Raw genomic sequence first — 21,258 nt, forward strand, 5'->3', positions numbered from 1 at the left:
AAAACTAAGTCCATTTATAAGTAAAATACGGAAAAAGTAAATTTTTTTTTTACAAAATTTACTTCTGAATAATATCTTATGATCAGAAACAAGCTTTTGTCTAAGTTTGGTAGAAATCCAGGATAGTTTAAGAACATTATAAAAAATTTAACAAGAGTGCACACACAGAAATGTCTCGCCTTCTTTACTAATCATTGATATTATGTTGATACTCCTAAATCTAAAGCTTTATTACGACTGTCACATAGACTTAACATGAACCATGAAAATGAGGTCAAGGTCAGTTGAACCATATGCCAGGCAGACATGTACAGCTAACAATGCTTCCATAAAACAAATATAGTTGACCTATTGCTTATAGTTTAAGAAAATAGACCAAAACACAAAAACTTAACACTGAGCAATGAACCTTGAAAACCAGGTCAAGGTCAAATAAAACCTGCACGACTGACATAGATCATAAAATATTTCCATACACAAAATATAGTTGACCTATGACATATAGTATTAGATAAAAAGACCAAAACTCAAAAACTTAACTTTGACCACTGAACCATGAAAATGAGGTCAAGGTCAGATGACATCAGCCCGCTAGACATGTACACCTTACAATCATTCCATACAGCAAATATAGTAAACCTATTGCATAAAGTATGAGAAAAACAGACAAAAACACAAAAACTTAACTATAACCACGAACCATGAAAATGAGGTCAAGGTCAGATGACACCTGCCCGCTAGAAATGTACACCTTACAATCATTCCATACAACAAATATAGTAGACCTATTGCATAAAGTATGAGAAAAACAGACCAAAACACAAAAACTTAACTATAACCACTGAACCATGAAAATGAGGTCAAGGTCAGATGACACCTGCCAGTTGGACATGTACACCTTACAGTCCTTCCATACACCGAATATACTAGACCTATTGCTTATAGTATCTGAGATATGGACTTGACCACCAAAACTTAACCTTGTTCACTGATCCATGAAATGAGGTTGAGGTCAAGTGAAAACTGTCTGACGGGCATGAGGACCTTGCAAAGTACGCACATACTAAATATAGTTATCCTATTACTTACAGTAAGAGAGAATTTAACATTGCAAAAAATCTGAACTTTTTTTTCAAGTGGTCACTGAACCATGAAAATGAGGTCAAGGACAATGGACATGTGACTGACGGAAACTTCGTAACATGAGGCGTCTATATACTAAATATGAAGCATCCAGGTCTTCCACCTTCTAAAATATATAGTTTTCAAGAAGTGAGCTAACACTGCCGCCGCCGCCGTAGCCGCCGCCGGATCACTATCCCTATGTCGAGCTTTCTGCAACAAAAGTTGCAGGCTCGACAAAAACTTAAACCACAGAGTGAATGTTTTGTTTCTGGCAAAAAAACTAAGTCCATTTATAAGTAAAATACGGAAAAGTGGAAATTCATTTTTACAAAATTTTCTTCTTGATACTATCTTATGATCATAAACAAGCTTCTGTCCAAGTTTGGTACAAATCAAGGATAGTTTATGAAAGTTATTAAAATTTTTAAAACTTTAACCACAGAGTGAATGTAATGTTTCCTCGCAGAAAAACTAAGTCCATTTATAAGTAAAATACAGAAAAGTGGAAATTTATTTTTACAAAATTTTCTTCTTGATACTATCTTATGATCATAAACAAGCTTCTGTCCAAGTTTGGTACAAATCAAGGATAGTTTATGAAAGTTATTAAAATTTTAAAAACTTTAACCACAGAGTGAATGTAATGTTTCCTCGCAGAAAAACTAAGTCCATTTATAAGTAAAATACGGAAAAAATGGAATTTTATTTTTACAAAATTTACTTCTGGATACTTTCTTATGATCATAAACAAGCTTCTGTCCAAGTTTGGTAGAAATTCAGTATAGTTTAAGAAAGTTATTAAAATTTCAAAAACTTTCACCACAAAGTGAATATTTGTGGACGCCGCCGACGACGACGGAATGTAGGATCGCTTAGTCTCGCTTTTTCGACTAAAGTCGAAGGCTCGACAAAAATAATAATTATTTTGAACATCAATTTATGTTTGTTGATACCTATCTTGTCACAATATTTGCAATAGTAAAAACTTAGCAACAGTTTTGAATTTACCATAAAAATTAATTACAAACCTATACAAGATGGTGGTTTACTCCAACTACCAGAATTATCACAGGTTATTGCATCACTTGAACTTATATAAAATCCTGGAAAACACTTGTAACGAACTTCACTTTCATAAATGACACCAGTAGAGTTGTGATAATAGCCATCGGTTATATTAGGAGGCAGACCACAATACAAAGCTACAACAAAAGACAAAAAATTGAATCTTGGAATTTGTAACAAAAACAAAACGAAAACTTTTGGTATATGTTATGTGTAGAATCTTTCAACATCATTCCTAAAACAAAAAAAAGTTTTAAATTAATGTAAAGTAAATATAAAATTAATCGTCAAGCATATTCAGGACAAGAACAATTAATTCTTTTTTTACACTGAGTAGGTCTAACAATGTACATCAAATTAATGTGTTTGTTCCTCATCTACAATTGTGTTTTAAGTTGTATTACAGCTTTTACATTAATGCTAGCAAGACAAATCTTTGTTTGGCTTGCTTGCTTTGTTTGTATCAATGTTTGCTCAAGCATGGCAATTAAGATAGGCGGGGCTTAAGCTTGTATACATCATACTTTAATTTTATTGGGCGTTATGTTTGAGGTTAAGGACACTCAATTTTAAAACATCACAGGATGACAAATATAAAGCGCAATCGTAGAAATGGAAGCCAAAAAAAGATTTTTTTTTTCTCGAAGATATGCATTTTCACCATCCAACTTAAAATACTGTCGTCAAGTACTTTTAGTAAAACAAAATAGCTATTCGAACACACCTACTTTGATTTTGTAATTCATTACATAGGTATTTCATTTGACCCTACAACCTGTAGCTTTGCTATATAAATTAAAATGATAGAATCTGAAGCGAGATGATGTATCAAATGTTCTTGCTTTGTACGTTTTCAAGACAAAATATTCATCTCAAACACACACTAACATAAGAAGGTGCACTCGATTTTCTCTTTTTCATACAATTGTTACCAATTTTTTGATTTTTTTTCTTGAGTCACATAATCGGAAGGGCAGACACGGAAATAACTGAACTTATAGATTGAAAGGTTCTCCGTCCGTGGTAATTTTAAAAAAATCGGAGGTTATGCATTTTCTTCATCCAACTTGATAGATAACCATGACTTCGACTCGATATCTAATTGTTCTGCTTAACTATGTAATAGATAAATTGAAAACTTATGCAAATGTTACTATAGTAAACATTACAGAAAGCATTTATCGCCTTCTCTATAAACAAAGAATAATCAGTTTGAAAGTTTACAAGCAAAAATTAATCCAAAGTGCGCAATATTCAATAACAATGGACATAATAAATAAACGGGATGAATTAAGTCATTTCCCCCCTACTTAATTTATCCCTTTTATTAGAAAAGCGAGTGCACCTTCTTATGTTAAGGTGTGTTTGAGATGAATATTTTGTCTTGAAAACGTACAAAGCAAGAATATTTGATACATCATCTCGCTTCAGATTCTATCATTTTTATATAGCAAAGTTGACTTTATAACATATCAAAATCACAGTACTAAAAGATGAAATATATGGGTCAAATGAAATACCTATGTAATGAATCGCAAAATCAGAGTAGGTGTGTTCGAATAGCTATTTTGTTTTACTAAAAGTACTTGACGACAGTCTTTTAAGTTGGATGATGAAAATGCATATCTTCGAAAAAAAAATACATTTTTTTTTACTTCCATTTCTACGATTGCGCTTTATATTTGTCATCCTGTGATGTTTTAAAATTTAGTGTCCTTAACCTCCTACATAACGTCCAATAAAATTTAAGTATGCTGTATACAAGCTGAAGCCCCGCCTATCTTAATTGCCATGCTTGAGCAAACATTGATACAAGCAAAGCAAGCAAGCCAAACAAAGATTTGTCTTGCTAGCATTAATGTAAAAGCTGTAATGTTTTCTTATTTTCAAACTTTCTAATCAATATTAAACCTACGTTGACATTTTGGAATGACCATATCCCATGTTCCACCAAACTGACAGGTCATAGTTACAGGTTCCTTGATAGAATCAGAGTTGAAAGAGTAGCCAGGTTTACATTTCACAGTTATAATGTCTCTATAATGATAGTTTTTGATAACTGGAACATTTGTGTATTCATTGAAACCTGGATGAGGACAATCTGCAATACAAAGTAAATATAGCCATTTTTTTAAACTTTAACTATTTGACAAGACAAAGCACACTTTCTTCATCAAATTTTCTTCAGGGTTAAATCAGGTGAGCTAAATAATTGACCATAATATCTAAAGCTAGCACATCTTAAATGTCCACGACCAATCTTCAATTCATTGTTGTATATGTTACAGTGAATTTGTATAATCAGGGATTATGTAGAATCACTAAAAACATTAGTGATTATATAGATTCCCTGAAAATGACCAGTGATTTTATATAATCACTGATAATTTTAATTATTATTCTACAAATTCCCTAATAGGATTTCAGGGATTATCAATAATTAAAAGCTTCAAAGATGATATCTCAAACCAATTACACTAGTGGTTCCAGCAAGGATTTTTATAGTCTTACTATACAAATCCTTGGTTCCCGGAAAAGCAGATCCCAAAAAACTAATGGTCAATTTTCACGAAAAGGCTGAATAGCATGGAATCCTGCTCGGATCTTTAATACAAGAAATCAGTTTTAGGTTGCTGATTTCCCTTCATTGGTACAATTTGTACCTTCAGATGTTTATGCTGAAAACTCTATTTCTCTGAGACGTGCCGTAAAATCTGATTTGATGTGGAGGACAAGGTTTTTTTTTCAATGTTGATATCGTGGTAAAAACAGATGTGAATTTGATAGATATGCCTTTAGAAAATCAGGGCAAATGTGTAATAGTCGATGCCATCCAAATTTAGTTTGTAAATAAAATGTTTAATATTAAAATATTATACATAACATTAACATTTATTTAAACGACTGTACACATAAAAATAGTTTTTAATGACGATTTCATTTTATTTCATATTATCAACCTAAAAACAATTACTAAAACAATACGATAAAAAGAATAATCATTATGCAATTTAATATTTCCATACTGACTTCATCAACCCGTCCGTGTGGGCTCGCTTGATATTATTAATACTAATACAGTCAATATCGAAAAGGGCTTGCTTGATATTATTATTGATAAAGTCAGTATTAAAAACAAAACATCAATTTATTCTATATATATTTTGCTTATCATTTAATTATATTGTGCTTATCATTTAATTATTTTGTGTTTAACATTTCAATATTTTTGTGTCTTTCATATTAATAAATAATGCCTAACGTTTTACAATATTAAGGTTATTATTATGATATATTAAGGTTAACTTTTAAGATATTTCAATATGTTATATATTTTAGTATCATTTCAGTTATTCTGTATAATCCCTGACATTTTTTCTAGTGATTATACATAATCCCTGAAAGTTTTAGTGATTATATATAATCCCTAAACTAACCAGTGATTATACATTATCCCTGAAAATTTTAGTGATTCTACATAATCCCTGATTATACAAATTCACTGTAACATATATACAGTTTAATCCTAAAAACCTCAGGCTAATTTTACCCATTTACTTTTTGACACAAAATCAATAAAAGGAAACTTCTGTTTTTCTCCGACTTTTCATATATCAATTTCAAGTTTCTCAGACTTTTACCCTGTCCCTCTCTTTTTTGTAAATAAAATGTCTACTGAAAATTTTACATGGTTAACATTTTCAAAAAGAAAGAGATTTCACATTTTAATGGGAGGGACAGAAGAGGGTCTGAAAAGCGGAGAGTTTGACTTCCCGCTGGAAGAATCACATGTATGTAAGCTAAATAATTGACCATAATATCTAAAGCTACCACATCTTAAACGTCCTCTAGCATTATTTGGTAACCATGGAAAACACGACTGACCAAAATTTACCTTTTTGATCTTGTCTTTTTTTTGTGCATATTTTAGAATGCAATTGTTGATTTTCATATGTGAAATGGTGTAGTACTTTGCTAAGGATCAAGCGTAACTATTTCAATGAGTAAGTTTTTTACATGACTTGGAAGCTCCTCTAGTATTATTTAAAGAACCTAAGTATTCAATGTTAAAGAACATAAATTTACTTGCTCTTAAACTTACCAACAGAATAAACTCCATAGAAACCCCTTCTATTGAGAACAGAATCGGTGGTAAACGTTGCATACATCTTTCCATCAGGTGAATTTATCCCTATACCTTTTTCTGCCAGCTGGAGAAATGAAGCAGTATCAAACCCTTTTCCTTTGTGGACTGCAGTTCTCTTTCCATCAGCACTTTCTGTAAATACCTATTTAAATAAACATGTCAGGTTATAAATACAATACAATTTGAAAACTTTCTATAATGCTTTAAAAATCATGAATCCGATAACGTTTTTGATTATTGCCATTTTTGTTACCCTTTGCCTCTGTTGACAATGTTTTCTTGTGGACAACATTTGCTTTCTTTTACTCCACATTTAAATGCCATATTTTGGTTAATAAGAGAGTGACATCTTTTTTAATGTTTACTTCTCTTGCAGACCAAGGATTCACAAATTTTTTCTCAATGACTCAAAATGGTAAATTAATCTCTGAAATCGCTAAAGTTACTTTCAACTGAGAAGATGAAATTAAAACCAGAAGTTATATGACAAAACTAACATACAGGTGATTCTGGATTCAATCTGGGATTCTTTTTGTTTATCAAATTGACAGGAAATTACCAGCGATTTTAATTCAATTATTTTATAATCAAGTGTCTAATCTGCTGAAAATAATTTCATGCATGCGTATTACATAGTAAACAAAGCAGATGTGTTACTCATGAAAAACTACTTTAAACTAAGTAATTTAAATTTTTTTAAATCAGAATTGTCCTTGCTGTAATAATAAATAATAAAATTTAGTTCTCAAATATAATCTAAGAAGCACAACAAAGATTTTAAGAGTAGATATATCTTAAGCATACCTGTAAAAAATCCTTTTTATCTTCAAAATCAGCATCTTTGTTGAAAAACAAAGTAACACCTTTACCACTGGGTACTTTTACTTTCCAGGAACATTTCTGATAATTAGCATATTTAATTGATTTCTTGTATCCAGGTGAGTAAATTTCACCTGTATCTGATGTCAGGTTTACCTCACAGCCTGGAAATAACTATATTATTAACCCTTGGAATAGTTCTACTTTACAACAAATTAAGTAAACAGTTGAAATTAATATTGTAAGTTTGAGTAAAAATAGATTCTCTACGAGTGCACATGATGAAATGTCTTGCCGGATTTACAGATTATGATTGTATTTATATTGAAATGTTTTATACAAGTATCATATAAACTATACCTGCATGACTATGCAGTATGGGTTTTACTCATTGTTGAAGGCCATATGGTGACCTATACAAAGGGAGATTTAGGGGGAGGCCCAGTGGGCCTGGGCCTCCCTTTTTCTGGGAAAAATTTGGTTGCTTATATAAGGAATCACTGAAGTATGACCGGAGTGGGCCCCCTCTAAGGCAGTCAATGGGCCCCCACTTATGAAAATTTCTGGATCCGCCACTGCTATAGTTGTTAATTTCTGTGTCTTTTGGGCTCTTGTGAAGAGTTGTCTCATTGACAATCATACCACATCTTCCTTTTTTAACATAATCCTTGATAATTTTAAATGAGGTCAAGGTCAGATTAACACTGTTTGAGAGATCAGTACAGTTTGCAATAACTCCATTCACAAAAATATCATTGACCTATTGATTACAGTATCTGAGAAAAAGGCTTAACTACAAAAACTAACCAATGAACCATGAGGTCAATGTCAGATGAAGATCAGTATATGGTATGATTGCAAGGCTTACATGAACAGGTCTGTTTGGTAGGTTATATCTGACCTTGACATTTTTACATGATTCATTGAACATAAATGTTAGGATTTTTTAGGTTTGGTCTATTTTTCATATACTATAACCAATAGGGCTGATATATAGGGAATGATTGTCAGATGTAAATGTTTATCTGGCCGGTTTTACATCAACTTGACCTCACTTTCATCTTTCAGTGGCTAAAGTTATGTTTTCATGGTTTTGTCAATTTATCAGATACAATCAGCAAATATGTCAACTATATTTGGTGTATGGAATAATTGCTACATGTTGTCTCAAGTTCAATCATGACAAATGAAACAGGCCAGACGATTTAGCTAATGCTTTTGTTTTATGCAGAGGCAGATCCAGTTAAATGAGATCAAGGACAAAAGTCATATGAAAGACAAAACTTTTTCGTGATATGAGACATCTATATACAAGGTATGAAGCATCTTCTACCATCTAATATATATATACAAAAATTAGAACTACTAATACAAGAGTGCACACGCTGAAATGTCTCGCCTTCTTTACTAATCATTGATATTATGTTGATAGTCCTAAGTATAAAGCTTTATTAAAAACTGTCACATAAACTTAACATTAACCAAGATAACTAAACAAAGACCAATGAACCATGAAAATGAGGTCAAGGTCAGATGAACCATGCCAGGCAGACATGTACAGCTAACAAAGCTTCCATACAACAAATATAGTTGACCTATTACTTATAGTTTAAGAAAAATAGACCAAAACACAAAAACTTAATACTGAGCAAATGAACCGTGAAAATAAGGTCATGGTCAAATAAAACCTGCGCGACTGACATATGGGTATACATTTACAATTAATTCTCCATAGGCGGTAATGGTAACGTTTTCCTCCGTTGCTCAGTCCATATCGTTTACTTGAACATGTATGATGGAAGCTGATACATTTATACATGTCTGGTTAAATTTTCGGGGTGGCAAGTAAGATTACTTTTTTCGCAAATAGCTGGACCCGGAAGATGATGAAAAATGTCACTCTCCTCATGAAATAATCCCAAAATTCTGATCATAAAATTCAATAAAAAAATTGTCCTTTCTAATAATTTATTTCAGGTCAAATCTACATATTTCTTTTCTCATCACATCAGCTCTATAAAACAGTTCTTATTGTTCATTTATGTCCATTTTTAAAATCACAGCATCCACAATTGTATGGCGAACTAATATATTTTTTTAATTACGTCATCTGAGTTCCTCATCTCAAGGTCAATTAGGGATCCTGACCCATATAGATCATAAAAATATTTTCCATACACCAAATATAGTTGACCTATATGGCATATAGTATTAGATAAAAAGACCAAAACTCAAAAACTTATCTTTGACCACTCAACCATGAAAATGGGGTCATGGTCAGATGACATCCCCCCGCTAGACATGTTCACCTTACAATCATTCCATACAACAAATATAGTAGATCTATTGCATAAAGTATGAGAAAAACAGACCAAAACACAAAAACTTAACTATAACCACTGAACCATGAAAATGAGGTCAAGGTCAGATGACACCTGCCAGTTGGACATGTATACCTTACAGTCCTTCCATACACCGAATATACTAGCCCTATTGTTTATAGTATCTGAGGTATGGACTCGACCACCAAAACTTAACCTTGTTCACTGATCCATGAAATGAGGTCGAGGTCAAGTGAAAACTGTCTTACGGGCATGAGGACCTTGCAAGGTACGCACATACCAAATATAATTATCCTATTACTTATAATAAGAGATGACGCCGATCTAATCGGTGAAACATGTCGACTTAATAAAAATTGCAGATAACTTAAGTGTTGTTGTCAATCTAGTGGCTATTATAATAAGAGAGAATTCAACATTACAAAAAATCTGAACTTTTTTTCAAGTGGTCACTGAACCATGAAAATGAGGTCAAGGACATTGGACATGTGACTGACGGAAACTTCGTAACATGAGGCATCTATATACAAAGTATGAAGCATCCAGGTCTTCGACCTAAAATATAAAGCTTTAAAGAAGTTAGCTAACGCCGCCGCCGGATCACTATCCCTATATTGAGCTTTCTGCAACAAAAGTTGCAGGCTAGACAATAAATTAGTCCACAGTTATTATAAAGATGTATCCTCATTTCAAGTTATTGAAATATGAGGTATAGCTAGGACATGTGATTTTTAATGTAAACACCACCATTTCATCAACATCCATGTCTAAAATTCTGAGACGTTTTAGACAAAAGAACTGAAACTATTTAGGTTAACACATTGTAGGATGACATGACCAAATATGTAGTTATGAACAAGTAAAACTGTAGCATTCAACAGCCACATAAGACCCCTAATAATTTAAATCTTATATATCAATGTTCAAGAAGTTCAAGTAGACAAGTAATTTAGTGGTTTTTGTTTGTTGCTGTGTTACATATTTGTATTCGTTCATCTTTTTTACATTAATTAGACCGTTAGTTTTCTACCACATCTTCTTTTTTATCAATCTATTTGTTTAAATTTTTACCTTGCCAGTATCTAAGAGTTAATCCTAACCCTGATGTAGTATGTAGTGTTCTTAGGATAATATACATCTGGTTACCAGTAGATGATACAATCTGTGGCCATACTGGTTCTGTGTGAGATTTAGGATCTCTCTTTAGGTTATCGTTATTGTCTGCAGTGTATTGGGCCAGTAATGGGTAGGATGGTGAATCTCCATCATGTACGTCAATGTAATCACCTTTAAACAGGGAAAGGGATACTCTCTGAAAAATAAATATGCCAAAAATATTCAGTCAAGATATGACTTAAAATAAAATTATACCAAAAAGAAGTCTATCATATTTAACTGACTTCAATATAATACTGAAGAAGATAGCTTAAATGTAAAAGTGGACAAACCATATACCCTCCATTTCTAATTTCACCAACAATGATAAAATTCAACAATCTGTCATCTCATGTGGAAATTTTCAAGAAAATCAAAATCCTGCCTGTATGCACACCTTTTGTTTATGTGTAGCTAGAAAGCATGATTCCTATCAGAAAAGTCTCTGGCCAAAACTCATAATTTGAATTTTTTTCTCTTAATTTCTTTTGAAGATTTCTTCACATAATACCTCTATTGTTACAATTTTCTGTGTATTCTTTGCTGTAATGACCCAGGTATAATCTCTGTTGCCAAGGTAGTCTTTGCCAGCAGTCAATGTTAAAGGTTTGTTTTCAGCAGTCAATAGTACGGAGATGGATGTATCTGCTTCCACTGAAAAACAAAATGTAAATTCAGGTCTAAGACCCAACAGTTTTCAAAAGTTAAATTGTATTTCATAGATTTTCAATTTTCAATCTCTGTTGGTTTTTGATTTTTTGCCTTGTTGTTTTCGTGGTGATTTTTTTTATTGCTGTCTTTAAGTATTTATTTTTTCAACTCAGCCAATTCTTGAGAACTGATTATTGTTAATAGACTAACCAGTCGAGTATTTAATTAAAAATCCATTTCTTTGTTTTGCTGAATCCGTGACAAATCTGATAATTAGGTAATTGTTATAGCTGCGATAAGTTTTCTTTCCTGGTAAATATCCTGACAGTTTTGCTAGTAGTGTAGATGTTGCTTCAGTTTTACCCCCAACAAGGATATCCACAACATCTGAATTCTTCTCTGTGTCAAACTTATCAATCTGGTCAAGAAAAAATATAGATAATTGTAATTGTAATATAGATAATTGTAATTGTAATAAGTTTATTGCAAATCAGCATATAAAATAATGCTATAGCATCAACAACATATGTAATATAGTAGATAAATAAAAATTATCATAGATACCAGGACTAAATTTTATATATATGCTTTTCGTCTACAAAAGACTCATCAGTGACGCTCGAATCCAAAAAAGTTATAAAAAGCCAAATAAAGTACGAAGTTGAAGAGCATTGAGATTCAAAATTCCTAAAAGTATTGCCAAATACAGCTAAGGTAATCTATGCCTGAGGTAGAAAAGCCTTAGTATTTCAAAAATTTCAAAATTTTGTAAACAGTTAATTTATAAATATAACAATATCAATGATAATTCATGTCAGCACAAAGAGTGCTGACTACTGGGCTTGTGATACCCTTGGGGAAATAAATCTCCACCAGCAGTGACATCGACCCAGTGTAATGTATAATGATGTGCTCCAAAAGTATTTCTCGTTTCTTGTTTTTTATATAAATTGGATGGTTGGCTTTCCTGTTTGATTGGTTTTATACTAGTCATTTTATGGGACCTTTGTAGCTTGCTGTTCAGTGTGAGCCAAGGTTCTGTGTTGAAGGCCGTGCTTTGGCCTATAACTGTTAACTTTTACAACTGTGACTTTGATAGAGACTTGTCTCATTGTCACTCATACCACATCTTCTAATATCAATGTATTAAGAAACAAAATGCTTTGATATTACTTCTTTTAACTAACTGTTGATACAGAGATATGTCTCGCATATTAATTAATCGTATAAAATTCAGAAAAGAAAATCTGATGGACAGTAACATTACTAATTAACTCAAAGTTGCTGGACCAGAAACTAGTAGGCAGGGCCTTGAAATGTTTAACAAACTGAGATGTACAAAATAAGAACAGGAGTACCTAAGCTAAAAATGATTTCATGTTCCAGCTTACAAACAAGATTATAACTAAAAGTTCACAACAGACAATTATTTCATATCAATACTTTTATTTGTTTTCAGTTTCATTCTAATTTAAAAAGAAAATGTTTCATCACCATATTCACTTGTGTGAAATAAAAAAAAGTTACCTCAATCATTAAATTTGTGCCTTCCTTTCCAACTATAGTCCAAAGACAGTCAGTTGAAGCTGGGTATGGATCTGGATAGTTAACAGATTGTACAATACCAGATGGAGCTGTATGTACTATACGGCAGTCTTTTTCTATAAATAAATCATACCAAAATTCATGTTTTTAAGCTTGATAATTAATAAAAGGTATGACACTATTTCAATGGAGTTTTGTTCCAAATGTTGAAAGATTGGAAACCAAATCAAATAATTGAAATGCTTGTAAGCACTAAAGGGTAAATATTGCATTAATTTTTCAGTGGGAAGTAAAACTAAAAATTGCATTACAAATGATAGTGAACCAATTCCTGATAAATATGTAGTATGGTAGAAAAGTATTGCATTGTATAAAGCACTGGTTGTAGTTGAATCATTAACTGCAATTCTGGACAAAGAAAGATAATCTTTTTTAGATGACTTTTATTATGACATCATTGTTATTTTTTTAACAGATACAAGATTCCTGCGACCTTTTTTGCAAAAGTTATGTACTTTTTTTGACGATTATAACATCATTTTGTAATTTGAATATCTTAGCATATTTTTCATTGATAAATTTCAGTTATAGATAAAAGAAACAACAAAATTATTTGACCAAATTGCTTGTTACATCCTCAGGTTGTCCAAATTAATCTGAAGACTCCATATGAGTTATTTCCCCTTCTGCATTTGATATTAGTAAAATGTCTGAGTAACTCATACATCATAAGTACTAGGAGAATCTATACTTGATTCCAGTTCCAGGGTCCACCAAAATGAAAATGAGGTCAAGGTTAAAGGTCAAGGTCATGTTTTAAATTGAGGTTTTGGCTTATTTTGGGACAATATGTTGGTCACAGTGACCTACTTACCACAATCTATTTCATCAGAATAATCTCCACAATCATCCTCTCCATCACATTTCCATCTGTTACTTATGCATTTACCATTGTTGCAGAAAAAACTTCCTAAAATAGAAAGAAAAATCAAATTCAATACTTTATATGCTTAATTCTATTAAAAACAAGCAATAGTTACTTCTGTATATATTTTGAGAGCTTTGTTTTTATAATCATGAATCAAAGCTCCAATATAAATAGATCAATCATTATGCAGCAATGTGTAACCAACCATGCAAGGTTATGGAATAACTGTTTCACAAATGATATCGGATATGTTCCTTACGTCGTAACTACAATCCCCAGTGGCGGATCCAGCAATTTTAAAAAGGGGGGTTCCCAACCCAGAGTAAAGGGGGGGGTTCCAACTATATGCTCCCATTCAAATGCATTGATCGGCCAAAAAAAGAGGGGGGTTCCAACCCCCGGAACCCCCCCCCCCTCCTGGATCCGCCACTGAGGTTTCTTCCAATTTCAGGCAATTCCTTGTTTTTCTATGTTTCCAGTTTTGCTACAGTAATACTGGAGTAGCTGTTTCAACAAATAAAAGTTGACCAACAATAGACATTCAAATCAGATGATGGATAGGCCAAATCATATAATAATAAATTGTCAGTGTTTAATTTAACCTTACCCAGTGGACATGAGTTGCGTTCACATATAAATGACAATTTCTGTTCACATCGACCAAGCTGCCATTTGTGCTGTTCATTATCAAAGACAAGAAACATGCAGTCTCCATTGGCAACGTTGGGACTTTTATCAGCCCAGTACCCTTCATATCTTGAGGCAGTAAATGGTCCTGTTACAGTATTCCATCTTGCAGAGTTGGCATCAGTGCCATGAATATTAATACGATTAAATCCTGAAAAATTGTCATACACTATTAAAGTATTAAATTAAAGGTATAAGGAAAACCAATTAATGAATGGCTATTATCTATTTTGAATTTATTGAACCAATAAACTAATTTTTGACTCTTCACATTGAATAATCCACAAAGCGGATTATGTTAGATGTGAAGAGTCAAAAATTAGTTTTATGGTTCAATAAAATCAATATAAATTATTGCCATTCATTATAAATAAATTTCTATCAAAAATAAGGCTAAAAGAACTTTTTATATTATTTTGTAATATTAACAATAACAACGTACACACATGTTGGCGTATGAATACACAACGTCAGAGTGGGCGTGTCGCCATCAAAATTGACAACATTGAAAATAAAACTAATAATTTTAACCAATCAGAAGACAGTAAAAACACCAAATTTATTTATTAGATTCTAATCATAAAAACAAAGTATTTCAGGGTCATGCAAGCTAATATAGGATATCATATTTAGTAATTGACTTCCAGAGAAAGGTGCTATAAAGTTAGAGTTTTGTTTGCTTGTTATATGTCTTATTGGATTGCTGTTCCTTAATCTTTTTATTTCATAATGCTGTGATCTTATATGAAATGAAATATGTAACTGACATAAATTAGTGACCAGTCTGACTGGCTGGAAGTGTAGACATATCAAAAGATGACAATGGCTTTCATATTTTAACTTGAACATGGAAAAGGCATTGGTTGACTGTCTGTTTGTCTGGTAATTTTGGTATTGCATTATTCAGATGCTGTGTCATTAATTTGTATGCAACATATCCATTCTTCAAATATTAAAATTAATTCAAAAGAATAATGTTAATGTTTGGGGCAAATGGATCCAATACCACATCTTTTTATTTCTATTTCTTATTTAAATTTTTCATGAAAACTTATTTGAACACAGTTTAAAGGTGAACACACACTTGGTGAACTGTCGACAATTTTACTACCAAAAATAAAGTGAAACAAACAACCAAATTATATAAACCTGTCCAAACTGCTGTGATTTTAGAATTCTGCTTTTTCACAAATTCCATGACTTCCTTGCCATCATAATAGTCTTTAATTGTTACTAAATGTGAACCAGTCCTGTCAATAGAAAGCAAGACAAATTTGTTTAGAATGATAATTCTTTAACAGCTTTTTCTGAACAAATTACCATATATATAAAATATAAAGTATCTATAAGATTTACAAAAATCGGATTGAAAAACACAAAAAAAATGTCTACTAATTCACATCCAAAGCTACTGATATGTTTGAACTAAATCTTTCTTTTCTTGTTTTATAAATAAGAAATTATTAGGAAACTTAGGTTTCAACTCCCTCAGGGAAACTTCACATAAGATGGAGTTCGCTATTATTTTATTATAGAATATGAAAGGCAAAAACACGAAAACGTGAAATAGCCTTTACTGGCCACCATAGATTAGCACAAAAGTTACTTTTGGTCATCAAACTTGTCAATTCTTTCAGTTCTTATACATTCATGGCTACAAATATTCAGCAATGAGATTCTGATGAAGGTATAGCCCAAAAAGCACTTCCACGTAAAATTAATATACTGATGTATTTATCTTTTAAAACCTGATTGATACCACTGCTGATGGACTGTCAGTGCCTGAGAGTAGCATCAGCTCAGTAACCAGTACCAACATGATTTATAACAAACATTCTTGAATTGCCTATTTCTATACAGAAGTTGTTAGGAAACAAAGGTTTTAACTACCTCATGCAAAGTTGACCCTAGATGTATTTGGCTATCATTTTTTTGGGGTTATACAAAATCCTTAGACTTTCATATACATATAGTTAGCTTTGAGCATTTCTGATGAAAGTTAACCAGAAAAGCTAGTGTTATTATTTTTAAATGAACTCCTTCATTTTTAAAAAAAGCTTTGAAGCCTAGTGACCTGTACTAAGTCAGTGAAATATTGTTTTAACTCACCCTTGACAAATCCGTAATGCACTCTCCCAAGTCTGTTTTTCTGTGTCCGGAAATAAACGATAACATGATGTAACATGTACATCCCATCCTGTCAACATATAAAAATATTACTTATATTCTATGAAACAAATATTTCTTAATTTAAATTATAGTAATACCAAAAAAATACTAATAGGAACAAGGAGGAATTAACCCTTATCCTGGGCCATAAATTAATGCAATCTGTAAATGCGTGTAAACTGTTGTCGTGGCGAAGATGGTGAAATCTGTAAAATTTGCTACAACTCTTTTTTTTAATAAGAAAAGTCAGTCAACAGGACAACAAATGTTGATGATCAGGAATACATAATATTAGTTTCTGTAAAAATAACTAAGAAATGATAATACACTTATGTAACCAAAAAAATACCACTCCAGATCTGCAGGAATTACAAAATATTCCAAGTAAGTAAAAATTTCATAAGAAGTCCTAAAAATCGTAATTGTAAGAACTTGATGCTCTTAAAGAGCCTGTGTTGCTCATCTAAATTTAAGTGCATCTTCAACAATGGACACAATTTCAGTATTTCGTAACAGAATTAATAGTGAGGAGTCTTCAGTATGGACCAGCAGATTTTCTTCTAGGATCACCAGAGATAAAAGTAGATTTTGAGAACTCTGGACTTATTTGAAATATTTCTAAATAATAATTCATCTCTCTAGTGGGTCTCATTGGGGTCCAAGCATGACGTGGGATTGACGATTTTTTTAAGCGCGACACGTGAAATACAAATTGTGTCGTGAAAACGAGGTTACAAAAAAATGAGAATTGCTTACGTACATGTGTAAGCGGGATACGGGGATCTGACAAAACAGTAAGCTGATCCGGGATCAGAACACCTTAATGAGACCCCTCTCTATAACTTACCTTCTGGACATGTAAATTGGATATCATCCTAAAATAAAAAAAACAATACAATTATCTTTAAAGGAAGAGGAAGGTAATAAGTAAGGACACAGATATATAACAACAAAATCAACCATAAGACATCATGTGGTGCTCAGAGACAGGGGCAAAGGGTGAGTAATAAGTGAGATAGGATAAAAATATAAATAAAGGATGATAAAGAAACATTTAAAAAGAAAATGAAATATGCTGAGAAGAATATTTAATATGACAGAATAGATGAGAAAAAAATATTGAAATCTTGATGGAGCTTTTGTATTACATTAATCCTTATGTACATGTGTATATTTGTGCACCTGTCTTTGGAAGTTTCCAAATGGCTGTCATTGTCAAGGTCAAGCAGCAACACTGTGTCAGTGTGATCAAATCAGAAGAACTTGCTATCTACACAATAGATGACTTTTCAAAATCTCATTCATAAAAAATTAACATCTGGAGATTAGTGAATACGTGATTTGTATAATATATGTGACTTCAGGTATTTGTTTATTTTACCATCTTCTGCAGTCAGTGTATCCCGAACTCTGCCCAACTGACAAAATGTTAGACAAAAATTTATTTGGACAGACAGAATTTTTAAGATTTTTTAGATGAATATATAGTAGAAAAGTTCAAATTTCTCTATCCGTTAGACCAACCATAAAACAGTTTGGCAAAGACTGGCAGTGATGGAAAAAATTAAGATATTTTTTTCTTTCTGAAAACAGTCAACATGACAAAAATTATTTCTTTTATGTGTCTAGGGGATATAGGTGGGTCTGGGTAGGGGCCATTTGTTTATATTCTTTATACTTTAGCCTATTTTTCTCTTTTCCTCTTACTTTAACACCTCATACTCTATTCCCATTGTTTTCTATTCTGTAAACCTCCTTTAACACTCTCATATGAGGGAAGAAATGCTCTTTACTGTCAGTTGTCAAATGGTAAATTTTGGCTACCGTTATCGTCAAATTGGTTAAAATTTTACCGTCATTCGTCAAAGTGTCCTTTTCTTGATTTGTAAGAGGTCTTAAATAATTATCTATACCTTTATTTTGGAAAAAAATTAACGCGATTCTTCAAAATTAGTTGATTTTGTATCTTCTAAAAGAAATTTAAGTCATTTTATTGTTGTTTACCACAAAATACTGTGTACGTCATTTGGCAGGAATGTTTACTGTCATTTGGCAGGAATGTTTACTGTCATTTGGCAGGAATGTTTACTGTTATTTCTCATGATGCAGATGGTACCACAACTAAGACCCTCTCTTATGGTAGTCCAAGTAATAAAGATCCCAAACTGCATATGAGCAGGGGAGGATCAGGCAATTTTCATAAAAAAAGGGGGGAGGGTCCCAACCTAAAAAAAAAGGGGTCAAACCATGTGTCTCCATTCAAATGCCATTATCATCCAAAAAAAGGTTGTTCCAACCCCTGCAACACGAACCCCCTCAATCCGCCACCCTATGTCTCTATTTTTTAGGTGCAAACACAGCCATTTTTGTCAATTGTTACATCAAACCTAGATTTAACATTGTGGTATACTTGTTGTAAAGACACCTGGAGACTTATTGCAGTGATTAGTCATGTTTTACCTTTCGTTCGATCGGTCACAATTTCAATTTAAATACTCATTTCATTTGCAATGTAACCTGAGACACAGACCATTAACTCGTAAGTTATCCTCTTCCCAGATGCAACATGATCGTAACGTAAAATCAACAGGAAGGGAGATAAGTCGATTTTTGTATGTGCCTCAAAGTTTCTAGAATTGGAAAAACTTATATGGTACTATAACTATTTACCTTCGAAAAGCAGGACTACTTAAATTGAACCCCAAACAGGTCCTTGTAGAGCATCAATATTATGTCACGTCACAGGATTTGTTGTGTAGACCAACAGTGTGACTGATTACGATTCGAGTACACCTATATTACAAATACTTATTTACTATATTTTTAATCATTTCAAGATATAATTCGTGTGATTATTTGCGTGAAATACAAAAAATAATGTATTGACTTACCTGTAAACTTATGGGATTTAAAACTATTAACAAACATAAGAGGCGGGTCCAAATCATAGTGGACACAATGCAACAGATATTTTAGCAGTGTTCGTTTTTTTTTTTCAATATTGAGTCCAATATTCCATGCTCAGCCAAAATGTATATCCTAGAAGAAGATGACAGTGGACAGTAACTGTTTACACTGATTTTTTATTACAACTGTTCCTATTACAATATTTCTTCACGTGACCGCTAGTGGATTCCAAGTGAGCAGTGCTCAAATTTTTGTATGATTTGCCGCCATGATAAATCCTACATTCCAAGGGTAATAATGATCAGTCAAAATGAATATCCGAACCGATCAGATGCGGATTAAGGGGGGGGGGGCAGGGGGATTGGTTGCTTATATAGGGAATCACTACAGCTGAAGCGTGCCTGATTTGAGCGGGCACCCTCTTAGGCAGTCAGTGGGCTCCCACTTATGAAAATTTCTGGATCCGCCAGTGCCGAGATCACTGAAAATGGTTGTAAACTATACAAACGATGAAATTAACTTGTTATATTGAAAATTATTAATAAATGGCATCTGTTTCGTTCTACTTTTTGGTTTTTGGTTTATAAACAATTGTGAAAAGATTTTAGAAAACGGACCTCTAATGTATCATTGGCCGAAGAATTTTCCATTCTTTCTCATTGGTTACATGGTTTTTGTACTTTTGTTTGTCTGTTTGCCTTTTTCTTCTTTGGTCATTGCGTTTTCGGTTGTTTTGAATTTCGATTCATGAGATATCGGATATGTTCCTTACGTCGTAACTACAATCCCCTTCCCTTTCATGAATGTGACCTATATTTACCGGATTTGTTATCACATAAGCAACACGACGGGTGCCACATGTGGAGCAGGATTTGCTTACCCTTCTGAGCACCTGAGATCACCCCTAGTTTTTTGGTGGGGTTCGTATTGTTTATTCTTTAGTTTTCTATGTTGTGTCATGTGTGCTGTTTTTTGTTTTTGTTTTTCATTTTTAGCCATGGCGTTGTCGGTTTGTTTTAGATTTATAAGTTTGACTGTCCCTTTGGTATCTTTCGTCCCTTTTTAAATCAGTGTCCCTCAGGTATCTTTCACCCATGGCATCGTGTAATCACAGTTTGCCAATTAATAGTGTGACTTTTACCTCGGACCATCAGAATTAACTACCAGACGAACTATTAGAGATTAACTGAGAGCAGTGAGGAATTCAAGATCAAACTCACTAAGTTTCTCTATAGTGGCTTACCAACACAAACAAAATATAGATGATGTTTTTAACCAGCATAAAATTTGAGCACAATTTGAAACTATTGTATATTTGATCATATTTCAAATTTTTTTTGTCATGGAAGACGTCAAACTAAATTTCATACTTAAGTGATGGATCAAAAAACTCCAGCTTTTCGAGTGTCGTCGATGTAGATGTAGCTGTATGACTGTCTAACATCTCAGACACACTGCTGGTATTGTGGTGTCATGCATAAAACATGTAATAAATCTAGGCATCTAATTTTCCTTTCTCGTTCATCTTTGAGGTGAGGGTGCGGTGTTTTTTTTTTTCTGTACCACACAAATACCCAACAAGAAACCAGCACTAATTATACCCCACGTTATTTATTTCGTCGGATATAATATGCCGGATTTTGTCCCGTCCGTCTGTCAGTTTGTCAATCCTGTTCTTATCATAGCAACTCCTCTGAAACCACACAACATAATTTCAC

General features: G+C 32.7%; 1 protein-coding gene across 1 annotated transcript in view; it reads right to left on the reverse strand.

Annotated features, from left to right (window-relative positions):
- LOC143046827 (uncharacterized) overlaps nucleotides 1-19,747 on the reverse strand; it is an 80,215-nt gene extending 60,468 nt beyond the window's left edge. Inside the window, exons 1-14 of the mRNA XM_076219888.1 lie at nucleotides 19,525-19,747; nucleotides 17,481-17,508; nucleotides 16,574-16,661; nucleotides 15,614-15,714; nucleotides 14,385-14,615; nucleotides 13,724-13,819; nucleotides 12,832-12,965; nucleotides 11,515-11,722; nucleotides 11,165-11,307; nucleotides 10,570-10,810; nucleotides 7,142-7,320; nucleotides 6,293-6,479; nucleotides 4,106-4,291; nucleotides 2,154-2,327 (exon numbers count right to left, since the gene is read on the reverse strand). Of these exons, the coding sequence (XP_076076003.1) occupies nucleotides 2,154-2,327; nucleotides 4,106-4,291; nucleotides 6,293-6,479; nucleotides 7,142-7,320; nucleotides 10,570-10,810; nucleotides 11,165-11,307; nucleotides 11,515-11,722; nucleotides 12,832-12,965; nucleotides 13,724-13,819; nucleotides 14,385-14,615; nucleotides 15,614-15,714; nucleotides 16,574-16,661; nucleotides 17,481-17,508; nucleotides 19,525-19,581 (2,053 nt within the window). The 5' untranslated portion in view covers nucleotides 19,582-19,747. The remainder of the gene's footprint in view (nucleotides 1-2,153; nucleotides 2,328-4,105; nucleotides 4,292-6,292; nucleotides 6,480-7,141; nucleotides 7,321-10,569; nucleotides 10,811-11,164; nucleotides 11,308-11,514; nucleotides 11,723-12,831; nucleotides 12,966-13,723; nucleotides 13,820-14,384; nucleotides 14,616-15,613; nucleotides 15,715-16,573; nucleotides 16,662-17,480; nucleotides 17,509-19,524) is intronic.
- Nucleotides 19,748-21,258: the final 1,511 nt, after the last annotated feature.

This window comes from Mytilus galloprovincialis, chromosome 9, assembly GCF_965363235.1.
Source record: "Mytilus galloprovincialis chromosome 9, xbMytGall1.hap1.1, whole genome shotgun sequence".
Classification (NCBI taxonomy): Eukaryota; Metazoa; Mollusca; class Bivalvia; order Mytilida; family Mytilidae; genus Mytilus; species Mytilus galloprovincialis.